A 16,907-nucleotide genomic window follows, 5' to 3' on the forward strand; every position below is an offset into this window, starting at 1 on the left:
CCCTGTGTCATCCTCCAATATTGCTTCTTTGTATCGCGTGTGAGTTGCGGCATCTGCAGTATATGTATACATATATGTGTGTCTGGTATATCTGTGTGCGTATGCGCATGTGTGTATGTAGATATATAATGTATATATATACCTTTTTACTCCAGCGTTTAAGAGAATGCTCCGCTTCACGAGTGAGTTGCATATAATTTTGACGTGTGAAATGTGCATTTACATGCATCATCGCTGTTCTATCGTGTTGTATCCTGGGTGAAAATTTTAAGCGAATCTTTAAATTTAAATTTTAAACGAATTTTGCAATCTGTATTTTTGTCTACCTTCTTCTTTATTTCCCTTTTCCTTTTTTTTTCTTTTTTCCCTTCTTTTCTCCTTTTTTTTCTCTCGCACCTACCACTGCTGTGTACGGGTGGATGGAGCTTCGTCAAGCTGCGAAAGTGCAACTTTTTTCTCCGACCACCTTTTTTTCGTTGTATATATATGGCGAAAAATAAACTTCTCTTTGATTGATTGATGGATTGGACATCTCAAGAAACCTGCGTTGACCGACTCAGGAATGTTTGAGCGGTCAAGTGTCAAGATTATGTGCTTGGTTGGAATTATTTCATCATTTCGGCGTATGGTGATTTGACTCACTGCTGTCATGCCCTGATCTCGGAGGCCCTCGAGCAGATCTGCTTCCGTCTCATTCATTAGATCCCGATCAGAGATCACGCCCTGGCAGCTATTGAGGCTATGATGGGGTGTGATCTTGATGTCAACACCTACCATGAGTTTGCTTGAGGAGGTTAGAGGATTGTTGTTTGTTTCCTACTTCTATCAAAACTCTCGTTGTGAGTTTCTTAGCCTTGTACGACTTTCCGATAAGGCTTTCAAGAAACTTGGAGATTAGAAACACAGACTGGGAAGTGATGGGCTTTGTCTTGTCAAGAGATTCCATGATCAAAACCGGGAGAAATTATCATGCTTTGGGAGAGAGATTGATTGCAAAAGAGGAAAAGAAACTTCGGTGCGGCCCCTTATCGGGGGCCGATCACACTTGGGGGGGGGGTTTATAAAATGCCATATATCATAGTACAGAAGCAGGAGACGGGGGTACTTTCTTCTTTGACTTTACCCAGATGGTCAAAGAGGTCCCAGAGCTCCCCGGCTGGTAAACAGACAGGGAGCCCATCCGCCAGAGCGTGACCTGGGCTCCGACGGCCACCGTTTGAGGTTTCTACCCTTCACCTTAAAACCCATTACCACGGTCGGTTACAGCGTGAGTGTGGGGGCTCAAGGTCCGCGGTGTCGCCAACACCGTGACTAAGATTAGCCAAGGTGCCCCGTGCGGGGACTCTCGCTGATCGGCCAGTTACGCATTTACGATTACATCATAACACAGAAACCCGGCTGTACAATGGGATGGAGGGGGGAGTGATACATTATTGGAAGAGGTGACAACTGACGCGCGAAGCCGGTGCAATGGTACTCAGCGAGGCAACAGCTAGAAGAACAGTAGTGTAAGTAACCGGGCTTGCCTCAGTCAGCCTCGACCAACATTAGCTGCTTAAGCAATGCAGGAGTCGTGAACGCATAATATGGGAGCGATAGGGCGGATTCAATAATAATTCCGTCATCAGACTTGCCTTCTGCCTGCTTTCCAGCTCAGTGCCGTAGCCACGGCTTCCATGTGTGAATTCTCCGAGTGTGACCCATGCCACAAGCTACACAAGGGCTATGAGGTGCCCCTAATAGAGGACACTATTATCCTGACCACCTAGGAATCATTATACGCCAAAATCTCAGCACACAGAATTTCTGCTTTTGGCCTCTTAGAACAGCACTAGCTGCCCCTAAGAGTGGAAGCTGCCCCTTGGGCTCAGCAGTTCAACACCCACACCGTAGCTACAAAACCACCGTCATGGGTACAGCTCTTCAGCTGTTGTGAGGTGTGATAAAAGTTAGTTGCCACTTCAGTTAATGCACTGTTCTCATCTGCAGCTCGCCAATCATTTTTCATGTATTAAAATTATTCACAAGAAAATTTTTCAGGGTGAATATTCATGCACTTTGAAGCAAAAATCACAATTTGCACACTGCGCAGCAATGATCATTACAAAGTGCACATCACAAGTCAAACAGAATACCTCATCACTCTATATGCCTGTAGGACAAGGATAATTTTAAGGAAACACTTTTTTTCGATTTGAATAATTACACTTTTTACCAGCGCACAACTTTTTCACGATTATTTAGGCTTCTTCTAGTACATTTTTCGTGACAGATGCTCCAGAAAGCTGTTAACATATAACCACCCATTCCTGGATAACAAGGTATGATTTATTGGGCTGTTTTATTTACAAGGACTGCATACAGAAGACATCTTGTAAGTTTGTGAACAGTCACGCTTAGTCATTTTTTATGAGCACAACTTTTCTCATTGACAAGACTGACAAAACAGTTATTCTGGAGTGCAGTCACTCACAACAGATGTTTAGTTCTCGAAAGTGTTTCCGAGAGACACTGTACACATGGGCCCGGCCCCGTCACTGTTCTCCATCACCCAAGTTTAAAATATGCTTGCAAGAAAAGCTTTTTCAATGTATACAGTGCACGGACTTCACCAGTGTGCAATCTGTTCAACAGAGTGTGATACGTGTACCACTGGCAATCACTCTCCAATATTTTTCATGACTGCACAATAGTAGTGAGTTATTGAAGCATTCTTCAGGCCACTTTTTAAAACATTATGAACTGGTCTTTTTGTAGGTATGCATACTCTCATGTTTGACAAGAGACCAATTGTGAGCAAAGCTTTTATCACAGGTGCTGCACTCGTAAGGCCTCTGTCACAATGCAGTACTTCATGATCAACCAAGTCAAATTTTCTGATAAAGCTCTTCTGATAGATGCCACACATGTAGAGCCTCTTCCCAGAGTGCAATCTTTCGTGAGTAAACAGGCCGGATTTACAAGTAAAGCTCTTTGGACACATGTGACACATGTAGGGCCTCTCACCAGAGAGCAAGCTTTCATGAGTGCAAGCCAGAAGGCCCTTCCGAGCAAAACTTTCTTGACTGGTACTACAAACATAAGGCTTCTTGCCTGAGTGAAGCCTTTGATGAGTAACCAGGTGGCATATTTGAATAAAGCACTTCTGACAAATGCTACACAGGACTATTTGCCAGATGCAATCTTTCATGAATAACCAAGCTAGATTTACGAGCAAAGCTCTTCGAACAGATCCGACACACGTAGGGCCTTTCACAAGAGTGCAAGCTTTTGTGAGTGAGCAGTTTGCGTTTCTGAGCAAAGCCCTTCTTACAGATACTACAAACGTAAGGCTTCTCGCCAGAGTGCAATCTTTCATGAGTAACCAGATGGCCTCTTTGAGTAAAGCTCTTCTGACAGGTGCTACACATGTAGGGCCTCTCACCAGAGTGCACTCTTTCATGCTCAACCACGTCTCTCTTCCTAAAGAAGCCCTTCTCACCGATGCGACACACATAGGGTCTTTTCCCAGAGTGCACTCTTTTATGAGCAACCAAATTATGTTTTTGAGTAAAGCTTTTCGGACAGATGCGACACACATAGGGTGTTTTGCCAGAGTGCACACTTTCATGAGAAACCAGGCCTGCCTTCCGAAGGAAGCTTTTCTGGCAGATGCGACACACATAGGGCCTCTCACCAGAGTGTACCAATTCATGAGCAACCAAATTACGTTTTTGAGTAAAGCTTTTCTGACAGATGCGACACACATAGGGTCTTTCACCAGAGTGAAATCTTTCATGAGCAACCAGATGAGATTTTTGAGTGAAGCTCTTTTGACAGATTCCACACACATGGCACCTCTCGCCATTGTGCACTTTCACATGCCTGTCCAGGCTGCGTTTCTGCCGGTAAGATTTTTGGCAAACTGTGCAACTGTGGGGCGTCTGAATGGTGGACACTTTCCAATGTGTGGCCCGGTGGTTGCTTTCTTGACAGGACAGGCAGGAATATAGCTCCCCTCCAAATTGAATTTTCTTACTGTCCGTGGAAAAACTAAAAGGGTAAAATAAGACACCAACTTAGAAAAACTTCACAGGAATATGGCAACAAGCTAAATTCAAACTGCTGGACCTAACAAACCTGTTTTGTGCCCAAAAATGCATTGTTCATGTGAATATTCTCACAGTAAGCACAGCAGAATACAAAGGTGCATAAAAACGGCCCAATTTATATGAAGACATAAAGATTGACTAGCAAGTGCAGCAGTAGGGCCTACATGATCAATCACACCTGAAGCTTTTAGATTTTCGACAAGCAAAGGAAGCTCCAAATAAACCGGCCATGCAGTCCAGTTTCTTTTATTCGAAGCATTTCGTGTTCTGTAGTGCCCCCAGCACTTGTTCATAAGCAAACGATGCCTTATTCACCGAAAAATTAATCAATTTAAGTTAAAAATCTCGATTCTGCCACCCAATTTAAGTTAAAGATCTTGATTCTGTTACGAAATCGTATTTCTGCGACGTCTGCAATGACATCACAAGAGCAGGTCTTCAAGCTAAACATAGTGTGCTGCGGAGCCTCGTTTACTGCTAGTCATCCTAGATGGTGCCACCATACGGCGGTGGCCATTTTCTGCCTACGCTTTACTTTTGACTGTATTTGTACCTGGCTTGTTTTCGTTGAGGAAGAAAATAACCGTTTCGTGAAACAGTGTTCACTCGACAAATATGGTCCTGTCAATTACGCCAATCGGCCAGCGTCGTCTGAGACAATCCCAAAGTGCTGGAGTGCTGTGCATAGTGCGCGCAGTACCAACAGCAGCACGCATCGCTACTTTCATGTTTACGTGTGCTTTTGTAACTTCCACTGTTTATCCCATGATTAGTGTTATAAAAAAATATGCCCTGAATGTAAGCGCAAAAACCTTGTTTGTTTGCCAAGCTTATCAGCCCTGCCTAATTTGTGTTTGCTTTTGCCGACCCCAGCCAATCGCAGAGCTGTCACATGACATCATAGGTTCTGTTGCGGGAAATGAGCTAGAGAGTTGCACGGCCATTCCCTTTTTTTTCTAATTATGTACCTTATTTGAGTGAAGTTCATGCTAAAAGTGGTGTCAGTATGATTTTAACGAGGAAATATTTCCAATGAACCAAGCGTGTTTTGTCTGCATGGCCCCTTTAAGCCATTATAGTGAACACATGCCTGAAAATGGAAGTAATATTAATATTAAATATTAACAAATACAGTTCCCCGAATATATGGAAAAATGAATATATAGTATCAGGAGTTCCCCAAAACTGTGTTTTACTACCACATAAAATGCAGCAAAATCTGTTTTTCAACTTGTAATTGCAGTACTAAGAGTGAGTTGCAACCTAAGAATAAGATGTGCATAGCTTTCTACAAGAAATCTTCAATAACATGCCTAATAACTATTGCAAAGCAATTTACCTGTTTATACTCTCAAACTTTGTCTCGAAGTTTCAGCATAAAATGCAGGCTACAAGAACCAAAAGGCACTGTTCAATCGGTTGATTGTTACTGTAAAGCTGTACTTTCAAAAGTCTTTCTCGCTTCACAATGAGGTACACACTTGTGATAAGAGTGTCTGGAAATGTGAAACTGCTGCCGGCTACTTGGTGTAGCGGGATCACAGTCACCACAGAGAACACGCCATCATCATTCTGAGTTGACAAAATATAGCTCACCAGTTATCATGTGTAGGAGCACAGCGTACCATGAAAAAAGTTTTAGCCCAAATTGAACACACCCGGAACTAAAAAAATTGGCCTCATATCTGAATGCTCCCTTGTACATCTCGTCTAAAGACGATAACCATCTGTCGCCCTTGAAATGTAACCTGCTCTCCTCTCTCCCCATCACTCTGCACTGTTACCCTCCAGGTTATAGCAATCACAATTTTCTCAATGAAATTCAATTTTAATATGCTTAGACTGCTCCCCACTGCATAATAGAAAAAGGTGCGAATTGCTGCTTTTTTTACTTATCATGGCTTATTCCATTTGTAAAAAACAAGTAAAACATGCATTATTTAATAAAAGAATGTTGCTCGCGTCAGCTATATACCTACCACTCGCGGAAAGCTTGCCTGATGTTTTCTTGGTGCTGTATGAAAATGACTCATGCCCGTGGCACCAGAAAAAATTTTCACATTCGTTGCCCACGAAAGACTATCATCTTTCAGACTTGCAAGGAACATAAGCTTTCTGCTGGACTGTGAGAACACATAAGCAACATTTTCTGTGGGTTGTGTGTAGCTGAGAGAGAATGTTGATGTCACTGCCAACAAAACTCGTGAATCAGACATGATCCCGATGGCTGCGTCATCATGAGTGACTGATTCCCCTTATGGAGCAACGTCACAATTGTGGGTCAGTATGTTGACATCGCAGGCAGATGGGGTTCGGTGAATTGGCCATTAACTTCTTATGGCTGCTGTGGTTAGTGGCTAATCCACCTGAATGGATTTGTTAGTCCTAAATTCAGCTTTCCAGTACGTGACATTATAGTGCCTAACCATATGCCGAGCAACATTATACACACTGAACCAGACAAACTCACTGTACAGCTGCCAGAAGCAAGATTCCATTTCCTTGTGGATTCAAGTCTGCCACTTCCTAAACACATCCAGTGTCACCCACTTGTTCCCTTCTGACACTTCTGCTTCCCACAACCGCTAAAACAGCCTGGTGTTCAGTCTCAGTAGCATAATAGGCAGACCCACAGGTTTTGCGGTGAATGGCTTAGGTTCCAGTCCCAGCAGTGAAATTTTTGCAACCGCCTTTATTTCTCATAGCGAAATGTTGAATTTCATACATAATTATAAGCATTCTTTTTATAAAGAAAAGGGTTTTATAAAGAAGACTGTCAATAATAATTGGCAGAGGTTCTACTATAGTACTCGACAGGGGGTGGTTGGTTAGGGTTGAACAATTAACCCGAATAAAATGTTAACATAAAACATACCAAGAAATGACTTTCAAAGGCAGTAATCAAACCATTCACCCCATACTGCATGAAAAAATTGATAGCCAAGTGTATGAAAATCTATCCAACGGTCGTGCCTTGAAAACATCTGATTTAAGGAATCGAAATGACGCAGAGTGCAGATGGAAGCCTCAGAGGAAGATGTGTGGGTAATAACAACCACGCCAGCATGATAAGCAGCCCAAAAATGAAATACAGGAGGTGGTTCGAGCAATATCGGCAGTGCCAAAAGCTAAATCCAAGGAAGAAGGACCAACAACTGCACTGTAGGCTCCAGTGTTCAGATCAGCAAAGAAAAAAACAGCTTGGTGAAGGAGTGCCTTCAAAAGGTCAGAGAATTTAAATCAAAGCAAAATCCCACGGTTGACAAGTTTCACGTGGTAGAGGTATCTTGGTATGCTAATCGGTGTTCAGCTCAGGCAAAATGTCCAACAGATATTAGGTCCCAAACAGCTCTGAAATTCAAAGTGAGTTAGAGTAATGACTTTGGCTAGTTGGAGCATGACCACAATGATTCAGAACAATGCAACTGAACAGGATAAAAAAAGACAACCCAAAGCACCAAGTTTTCTTTCTTGTCCTGTCTATAGCACTGTTTAGAATTGTCAATATTCAAAGATTAGGTGGCGGGCTTTAAGCATAACAGCACAATGAATGGACAATTTGGAGTATGGCAGACAATGCCAATACTTGTAAACTTTCTTTGGCCTAGTCTTTAGAGTGATGTCTTGAAATAGGAGAGGCTGTGCGAACCATGCTGGAAGAGCTTCGATAAGTGGAGAATCGGTTGCGACCATTCAGATAATGGGCCTCCTATTGAGGGACATTTCCCCGAGTAGTTATAAGCTAAGTGGGATCGACAAAACAGCCTGGTAAAATCCAAAAGTAGTCGGGTCTGAAGAAATGCTTGAAGCAAACCTCATGTGGATGGAGTGTATGTATGAATTCAACAAAGAAAAAAAACTGACAACATGCTCAATATCGCTGCACAGGGGAGTGGGAAGAGGTTGAAGATGACGTGCAATGCCAAAAAAGCAGGTTAAAAACACAAAGACAACTTCAAGTTGAACAAGCACTAGAATTAGAACGAAAATTATGCAATACATAATTGACAGCTGTTTCAGGTCACCTCAGTAACTCCTTCCATAGGTTTTGCCAAATAGGGAAGAACTTTTGTGGATATGTAGAGCTATTAATGTGTTAGCTGCTATGGTGTATACAGAGTTAGGATAGTGCCTGAAAAATGCTAGAACAAAGGTGGTAAGTTGTAAGCGTACTATATGAGAATACTTTGAGGGCCAGGAACTTGTTAGCGTTGAAAATTGGGACTGTAAAGTGAAAAAAGTGTGTGGCGCAGTGAAAAACAACTGCTGCACTGCAAGTAAAGAGGCGGAGAACCGAAGGCGAATCAGCAGATATGATGTGGTTGTTGGTGGAAAAAATTTGTGGATGAGGACCATTGTCATGATTCAAGGAATCCCACGAAGGGTTGTAAAGACAATGTGCATGGAAGTGAAGAACGACAAAAAGGAAGAATTAGAATTTGACTTTAGAGAGCAGACACACAGTGGAACAATGTGAATAAAAGTGGAAACAGTGTGGATAGGGCATGGACCCCGTGCGGTTGCAGCAAGAGGTGCAAATAGGCATCACCGCGATAGCCAGAAGAAAGAATTTAGGCATGGCAGAAGCACGTGGTGAGGATAAGCGCAAGGAGAAGGAAGGATGCAGAACCAGAAAAGGACACTTCCTAAGAGATCTCGGCAAAGCAAGCCAGGAAAATGTGGCACAACCATCAAATACGAGGCACAAGCCTGGGCAGGTGCAGGCAGGTGTCTTATCTGGCCTGACCCACTGTGCTAAATTGTACATTGGTGGTCTCAGTGGTGACAGTCATGTGCGTGCATTCAGCACCTCCGCCCCGTAAACAAATGCTCCGACACCCAGCGCGGAGAGGCTCCCAGATCCACCCGATTCCTTTTTCTGGTACAGCGGCGGTCTCAAACCGAGGGTTGGTTTGCGCGACTACACTACCAGAAGCCTACATCCTGACGCACGGCCTAGCCACTAAGCCAGCCCTACCACTGCCGGGTGCAGGAACGCCACCATCACTGTGCTACATGATTTGATGTATGTACCTTTACGAATGTTCCGATTAGTTGTGCTTTAAAACAAGTGCAAAATAAATAAATGCACCTTCCTGGGGTACCTGAACATTAAATGTTTTTTGCAAGGGCTGGCTTGACACGTAAGAATGAAGGAAAATGCACTTTTTTTCCTCATTGCTACTGCGTGTATATCCTATTTATGTAAGTGTAAGCAGACAGTTATTATTGTTTTGGCTGCCTTTGAATATTCCACCTTTCCTGAAATGTTATAAGCCAGGCAAATTAAAAAGCTTTTGCAAATTTCCACTCTTCCCCTAATTCCCTAGTTTACACACACTCTGGTATAACCTTTTCATCAAGTATACTTTGTAACACTGACCAAGCTAACAGTCATGAGCAAAATATGGCAGTTTGCTTTGGTAGCACCAAAAAGTTTTTTTATGACAGTGTGTGCACCCCCCAAAAAAAAGAAAAAGCCTTGCGATGTGCTTTACATGTCATTGGGTCAACAGCATACCTCGCAAAGTTGGCGCCACTCACTCAAATTCACTTGTGAATGTTTTTTTCGAAACCACACTTACTCAAACTCAGACTCAATGCTTAGCAGTACATCTGCGCTCACCCAAACTCAAACTCGCAGTGAACGAAAAACTCAGAACTCACTCAAACTCAAAATGTACTCAAAACTCACAATTTACTCAAAACTCACAATGTACTCAAATTCAAAATGTACTCAGAACTAAAAATGTACTCAAACTTAGTACTGAAAATTTACTCAACCTCAAAATGTACTCAAACTCAAAATGTACTCAAACTGAAAATGTACTCAAAACTCAAAATGGACTTAGAACTCACTCAGAACTCAGGCATACTCAAACTCAGTTGCGCTCGAACTCACTCAAGCTGAAACTCGCGATGCCACACTAGCATAACGCTCACTCTAACTCAAACTCACGTGTGAGTTTGAGTCCAAATGAGTCTGAGTGAGTGGACTCATGAGTGATTCCGCCGACCTCTTGTCAACTGTGCCTCTGTAGTCTTTCTTGCACCCCGATCATGAGGCCATGATCTAGAACATTTTGTTCATTTCTTGGAGGGTTGTTCATTTTCTGGTAAAACCCATTTTACCCTATTTTTACACCTGAACGTGTTTCAGTAGAATCTGATTAAACCCGATTTTTTCCCGAATGGCCCTTTCCAAAGTACCAATCTACACACTCGTGGGCTGATGGTCCGGCGGTCTCAACGAGTCCTTGCTAGAAGCAAGCCCCACAAACACAGCTTTTGAACTCACTGAGCACTACAACTCGTTACCCCAGGCAGGTAAATGGTGCACTAACATTGTTGTTCCGAGCTAATGGAAGTTGTGATGTCGAGAGAACTTACTCCCAGCTGAGATACGTCTAATGGTCAGAGAGGTCTCAAATGGAGACAGACATGTTTCACGTGCAGATGATAAAAAACGTAAACATGCCTAACAAATGATGACCAGCTTCTTTTAAAAAAAGTTTAATCTCTTAGAAGTTATCGATGCTTTTTACTCTCATAATGACTGATCCTTATCCAAACAAATGCTAAATTTCCAAGAATATTTGCTAGGAAACCCTGATATTCCCTTGATTACCATCTTGAAACAAGCACCAATTTTAATGTGTTAAAGAAGCTCATGATGCCTGCTGATAAAAAAACTGAGTGTATTACTTAGTGCATCTGTAGATTTACCCTGAAAAAAAAAAACGCGAATTTTGGAATGGTCTTACAAAAAAACCCAATTTCTCCCCTATTATGTTTGAAAAATAGCATCCAAAATTTATCCCCATTATAAAAAAAAACCAATTATAAATTATAGAACGCAAAAATGAACAACCCTAAGAATAACACTATAAAGCCGCACGTATGCTACGTGGAGAACCATAGTCAATGGCTGCAGACTAATAGACACCCACCTTTGATGTGCGGTGAATTATTTGGCATGGGGGTGCTCCCTTTTTTGCCTACATCACGAAAACTGCAGCAAACCTCATTAGTTCTTCACCATATCGAAATAAATGGCATTATAGGTGGATCAACATTTATTTAGTGTAGCTTTGAGAAGCTTCCATCGGGATTATTCTTTGGTTTGTGCAATATGTCCACAGACTGCTCATGCCATTTGTTATTTACTAGAAGCTCAAACACCACAAGCATCGCCCTAAACCCACCTTTCATTTCCAGTGGGTGGACGGCAGGTGCAAGAGTGACAACCAGGCTTCCCAGCAATGTCTGCACCAGCCCGTGTAGCATGGTGTGTCTTCAGCTGTGCACCAGCTTGTGCGTCAACTTTAAGAATGGAAAAAGCCGAAGATCAGAGCACCCAAATGCAATGAGTGTCACACAAATCCCGAGACAAAATCCACACAAGAACGTATCAAAGCACCTAACGTGTTTGCTCCTGCTCAGACATCAGAATTTGTGGAGACAGGGGCATATTTAAAACCTGCAGGATTTGCCTACCTCCATACAGCCTAAAACTGCCAAAAGCATGAATGACTGCAGCATACATTTGATGTCTCCAAAAAAGGCTAGAAAGTAAGCACTTGAAAATATGTGAAACTGCATATCAAAGCTAATAATGAGGCATCAGAGGCATGCCTAAATAAGGATTATGTGGGTCCTTGACCATTGTTGACATCTTTAGGAGGCAAAAATACAGGTGGTGAAGCATAATTATGAAGCGAGTTTAACAAACCCTGATTAAGGGCAAGAGAGTGGATAAGTAGAGAAGGCAAGGGTGGCAGAAAGCTAGGCGGGCGGATGAGATCAAGAAGTTTGCAGGGATAAATCGGTCGCAGTGAGCAGAGGACTGGGATCTTTGGAGATCGGTGGGAGAGGCCTTTGCCATGCAGTGGGCATAGACAGGCTGATGATGACGACGATACTCAAAAATTATGCCTCTAATAAACAAAGCCCCGATTTGACCACCCTGGTGTAGTAGCTGGCCCATCCTTCCATGACTGCCGACCCAAGTCTCCGCTCTTAGTCCCCAGCAGCTGTAGAGCACCTGACCATGGCGGTGGTCAGGCAACTGACAAAGCAGAGGGTGCAAAGAATCTGTGGGTCCAGGCAGGCCGCCTTTGGAAGTTGAACGTGGCAACAATAAATACATGCACCCTGCCTACTGAGGGAAGCTTAGCTATACTATTAGAGGAGCTCCCGGACATCAAGTGGAATATTATTGGGCTGAGTGAGGTCGGAACAGGAGAAGGATTTATAGAAATAAGAAGCAGGCATATTCTGTGCTATTGGGGTCCTCACGAAAAGAAAGAACACGGGGTGGGATTTTCGATTCACAAGGAGATAGCAGGAAACGTGGAACAATTTATCAGTATAAACGAAAGGGTCGGAGTAGTTATGATCAACATAAACAAGCGATACAGGTTTAAGATAATACAATCCTCTGCAGAAACACCTAGCTATGAGAATGAGGCCGTAGAACGTTCCTCCAATGATGACAGTCTACGAAGATGTCAAGTAAGCAATGAATAAGAAAACAGCGCAGTTCACAATTATAATGAGAAACTTTAATGCAAAAGTAGGTGCAAACAGAATAGTAGAAAATTCAAGAGGAAATTTTGGAATAGGCACTCACAAAAGCTGAGAAGATACACTAGTTGGACTTGTGGAGAGAAATAACCAGAATCCAATGAACACATTTTTCCACTAATGCAAGAGTAGGAAATGGACAAAAAAGTCCTGACAGGATGACAAAAGGCGAATATAAGGCATACAAAAATACAACAAATAGGAAGAGAAATGAATAAAAAATGGGTAAAAAATGTATAGATATATACAACAGAGGAGAGCGATGAAGGAAGGCAAAACATTCTCTGAACAACAAGATCTCGGAGGTCGTGCGTAGAGTGTGCACTAATGAACACATAGCCAAGAAAAATAATCCCAGCCAGAGAAAGGTAATCAAGGTTGTAGTCTTTTGTCCAAGCGACGCTGAGGGTACCTTGCGACGCTGGCGGAAAGTAGGAATGCTGCGGGTAATTTCTGTATTAGATCGTGCAAAGTGTGGGTGGGTCCTGGTCGGTGTGGTTATGTTCGATGCAGCGTCACTCGTGCGGCCAGAAATTAATAGAAAAAGGGGTGCCACAGCGCCTAGGGTAGTTGTACCATCCAAGGTTTGCAGTGCGGTTCAAATTCGTTACGGATGGACAGTGTCACCACAACGGCAAATAAATCTGACGAGCGACTAACAGCTCCTTGTATGATGCCAGAGCCCCTCAATGCTTTTCAGGGACTCTGGTAATGCACACGCCGTGTTGACAAAGCTGAAAATTTCGTCGGCACTGGCATAATGTTGGTGCATAATGCTTTAGACAGGCTGCCTGATGGTCGATGGCGAGCGCTCAAAGATGCTATCAAGTCAGTTATCTAAAAGTTGCGATTGAGTAATTCCTCGAAACTGCGAAAACAACCCGTCGACACCGCCAGATTCCATGGGAGCCTACCTTCGTCGATGCAGCGGGCAGGTCTCGCCTGCCCCCTCCGTGCTCCCAGCGCCGCCGCGGCAGCAGCTTCGGCGACATTGCAACCCCCTCCCAAAGCGTTACAAAAGAGTTTCGTGACCAGAAAAGCATTGAAGAACTCTGATACAAAATAGCAATAAATACAATGGTCAGCAGGTCTGTCAAAAATATCTACCAACAAGTGGAAGCTTTCCTTATTACAGACAAGTGACAATAAATGTCTGTATTAACACACCATTGCCACGCCAGGGCTCTGTGAGTGTTGTAGTGGTCTACACCCAAATTAAAAAAAAGCAGAAATTTTATAAGTGCGAGCTCAACTATTATGCACTGTAATTGTTGAATTTATGTTATTCAAAACTCAGCTTCCCACCTACACTGAATCGGCAACTTTGTGCACACCAGCACACCCACTAATCCATGGTGCCTGAGATGAGTTTACTAACAAACCTAGCCTCCCATCCCATGTGATAGAATTGCCACACTTGGTGGACTTTGACAATATGCACAAAGCACCCAGCGAAAACATTTCATTTACAATTCATGCAGCTGTTGATTACTCTGAATGAAAACGCTCGCACAGGCAAGAAACCCTGAATCCAAACCTGGAAATTCCTGTTCAGTTTGAGAGCTGGTGCTGATGAGGAGCGTCAGTGCACACTGTGTACCTGCAAAAAAATTAATAGTAATGCACAGAGACTTGCAGCTAGAGGGAACAGAAATGGTACCTCTGGTACCAGTGGTAATGGCTGCCTGGGTCTGTTGGCTGCAGGCTCCATCGGTGGACATTTCGGGAACACCGCTGTCAGCACCAACAAATGTCACACCACATGAGAGACCAATCTCAGCACTGTACGTGTCTTCTGGAAGCAAAAAACCAACAGAAAAAATTCACCCACTTTGGGTACCATTTTGGGTCACTTGCTCGCCACCGAAGCAAGTCATTATATCAAAATCACACTAAAATTATCACCGGTTTACTGGCGAAGTTTGAATCATCTTATCTGTTTCGCATTGCTGGCTCTCGTGGGAAACGAAAAAAGAACGCGTTGAGCACGTTGACCCAATTGCGGCGGTACGGGACCATTCAAAGAGTGCCTCCACCCTGTACGGAGGCACTGGCATCGAGGTACCCTACGGCTGTGTTTGCGTGTTTGTTTACGTTACTAAACTTAGATGGCCCCACCATACTGTGGCCAGCCGTATTTAAACCTGGCTTGTTTTTGTTCTGGGAGAAAATAATCGTTTCGTGAAACATAGTGCTCGCTCGACAAATATGGCCACGTAAGACATCGTTGCTTGCGTCAACCGAGGGGTGTCGTTTAAGACAACCCCAAAGCACAGCAGTGCTGTGCAGTTAAACCAAGCATAGTGCGCGCAGTACCAACAGCAGTACGCATCACTTGTACGCATGTTTACATCTGCTTTCGTAAGTTCCACTGCTTGCCCCACCATTCTTATTGCTTTAAAAAGAATGTGCCCTCAATTTAAGCACAAATAGCTCGTTCTGCAAGCTTATAACCTCAGCCTAATTTGCGTTTGCTCTTGCCGGCCTCTGCCAATAGCAGAGAAGTCTGTTATGACACCATAGGTTCTGTTGTGGGAAATATGCGAGTGGGTCGCATGGCCATTCCCTTTTTTCCTAATTATATAGCTTATTTGAGCGAAGTTTACGTTAAAACCGGAGTAAGTATGATTCTAACCAGGCCGTCTTTTGAATGAACAAAACTTGTGTTTTGTCTTCATGGCTCCTTTAACAGCCAACTACTAACCTCATCGTAGCTCTGGACAGAGTGAGAAAACACGCCCCACTGCAACCACTCCGCTCTGTGTAATGTTTGTTCAGAACTCAAGCACTTGTTCATTGCTTGCATCTCCGCACACCACAAGAGAGGCTTCTATGCCAGAAGGTGGCTTGCAGTCCTCCCTATCTCTCTAGCAGAGTCCGAAAAGCTCTTACGCCCACAGCCGGTGGACATTCCTCAGTATCACCGACTGTGGTGCCTGATTGATTGATTGATTGTTTATTTAGGGGGTTAAGCCGACACTTCACAGGCGTTGAGGCGTGCCGTAGTGGAGGGCACGCCTTATTTTCACCACCTAGTGAAATCTCGAACACATGGGCTGTTTTGCTTTTCACCTCCATCATAAAAGCCGCTGCCACGGCCAGATATAGAACCCGCGTCCATGTGCTCAGCAGCACAACGGCTCAGCCACTGAGCCACCGCAGCGGGTGTCTGTGGTGCCAGGTGGTGTCGCAGCAGCTTGGTGCTCTGTTCAACCAACAGTGCCTGAACAGATTTACATAGTGCCTGCCCTGTGTTCCTTGTCACATGCACCCTCCAGAGGGCAATGAGCGAGTCCGTGTTCATTTCTCGGCCGTGTTCATTGCTTCAGGTGCCCGCAGCATGTTGCAGGATCACTGTCGCACAAAATGACTTGACATTGGCAGTACCCCCATGAGGGTTCAAACGCAATCGGGGTCGTCATTCTCTAACCACGGCCGGGAACGGCGCCTGCTCCCGGCAATGTTGCGCGTCCACCCGTCACTGCGACCGCAGATAGGACGGCCCGTGAGGGGTCGGGGACACAGAAAAATTGACAGTTGGGCTAGTTACTGTTGATACATCGTTAAGTAGCGCTTGAAACAGGACGAAAAGAAGAAGAAGACACATAGCGCCGTCGTGTGCGGACACAAGTGAAGGCAGACGCACCTTTTCAGGGGCTCCGAGAAGGGAGGCGGTGATGCTGGGTCCGCGCGCGGTGAGGCACGCGAAGACGAGCTACTTTCCCGAACTGTGTCTTCCCATGGCACAACTTTCACGCACGCCGGATCGCCAGCGTTAAAACACTGCACGCTGCAAAGCGATTCACCCGACAGAAGAAACAGAACTAGGAAAACGGGCTGAGAAGTTTAAAAAAAAGCCACCGTCTCAGTGCCTATGTAGCATGGATATAGCATAGTGATCCGTATGACGCTCCACCCGCCCGTGGAGCGGGGTGCTCGAGTGCCGCCTGAGATTAGCGGCGCTGCATGCGTACGTTGACACTGCGTCCGACGGTTCCGTCACTTTGCTTACGTCCGGGATGCGCAGTCCCGAACTAGCATTGCCCTCGCGTTCATCGTCTCATGGCGAAATCCTCCCTGTTCTGTGCTCATGGTGCATACCCATGCGGGGCCGTGGATTGGCCGGAAATCGAACATGAAGGTGGTTAATGCGCCCGCTTTCAACTGAATAGTAGGTAACTAACCATTCACATCAAGAAACAGCGCGTGATTACAAGATGGTTAAAAATT

At 44.2% G+C, this 16,907-nt stretch overlaps 1 protein-coding gene across 3 annotated transcripts; it reads right to left on the minus strand.

The window, feature by feature from the left end:
- Positions 1-2,310: 2,310 nt before the first annotated feature.
- On the minus strand, positions 2,311-16,809 carry LOC144158713 (uncharacterized). 3 transcript variants are annotated; one of them, XM_077689790.1, is made up of 5 exons: positions 16,324-16,809; positions 14,338-14,411; positions 14,215-14,277; positions 11,297-11,414; positions 2,311-4,032 (listed from the first exon to the last, which is right to left on the minus strand). In XM_077689790.1, exons 2-5 carry the CDS (start codon positions 14,396-14,398, stop codon positions 3,156-3,158), a joined length of 1,119 nt encoding a protein of 372 aa, XP_077545916.1. In that variant the 5' UTR covers positions 14,399-14,411; positions 16,324-16,809; the 3' UTR covers positions 2,311-3,155. The 3 variants fall into 3 exon arrangements, with proteins under 3 accessions (XP_077545916.1, XP_077545915.1, XP_077545914.1); XM_077689789.1 differs by having other exon boundaries at positions 14,338-14,469; positions 16,324-16,805; XM_077689788.1 differs by having other exon boundaries at positions 14,338-14,472; positions 16,324-16,802.
- Positions 16,810-16,907: the final 98 nt, after the last annotated feature.

This window comes from Haemaphysalis longicornis, unplaced genomic scaffold (genome assembly GCF_048455015.1).
Source record: "Haemaphysalis longicornis isolate Haplotype H1 unplaced genomic scaffold, Haemaphysalis longicornis Haplotype H1 scaffold_10, whole genome shotgun sequence".
Taxonomy (NCBI): domain Eukaryota; kingdom Metazoa; phylum Arthropoda; class Arachnida; order Ixodida; family Ixodidae; genus Haemaphysalis; species Haemaphysalis longicornis.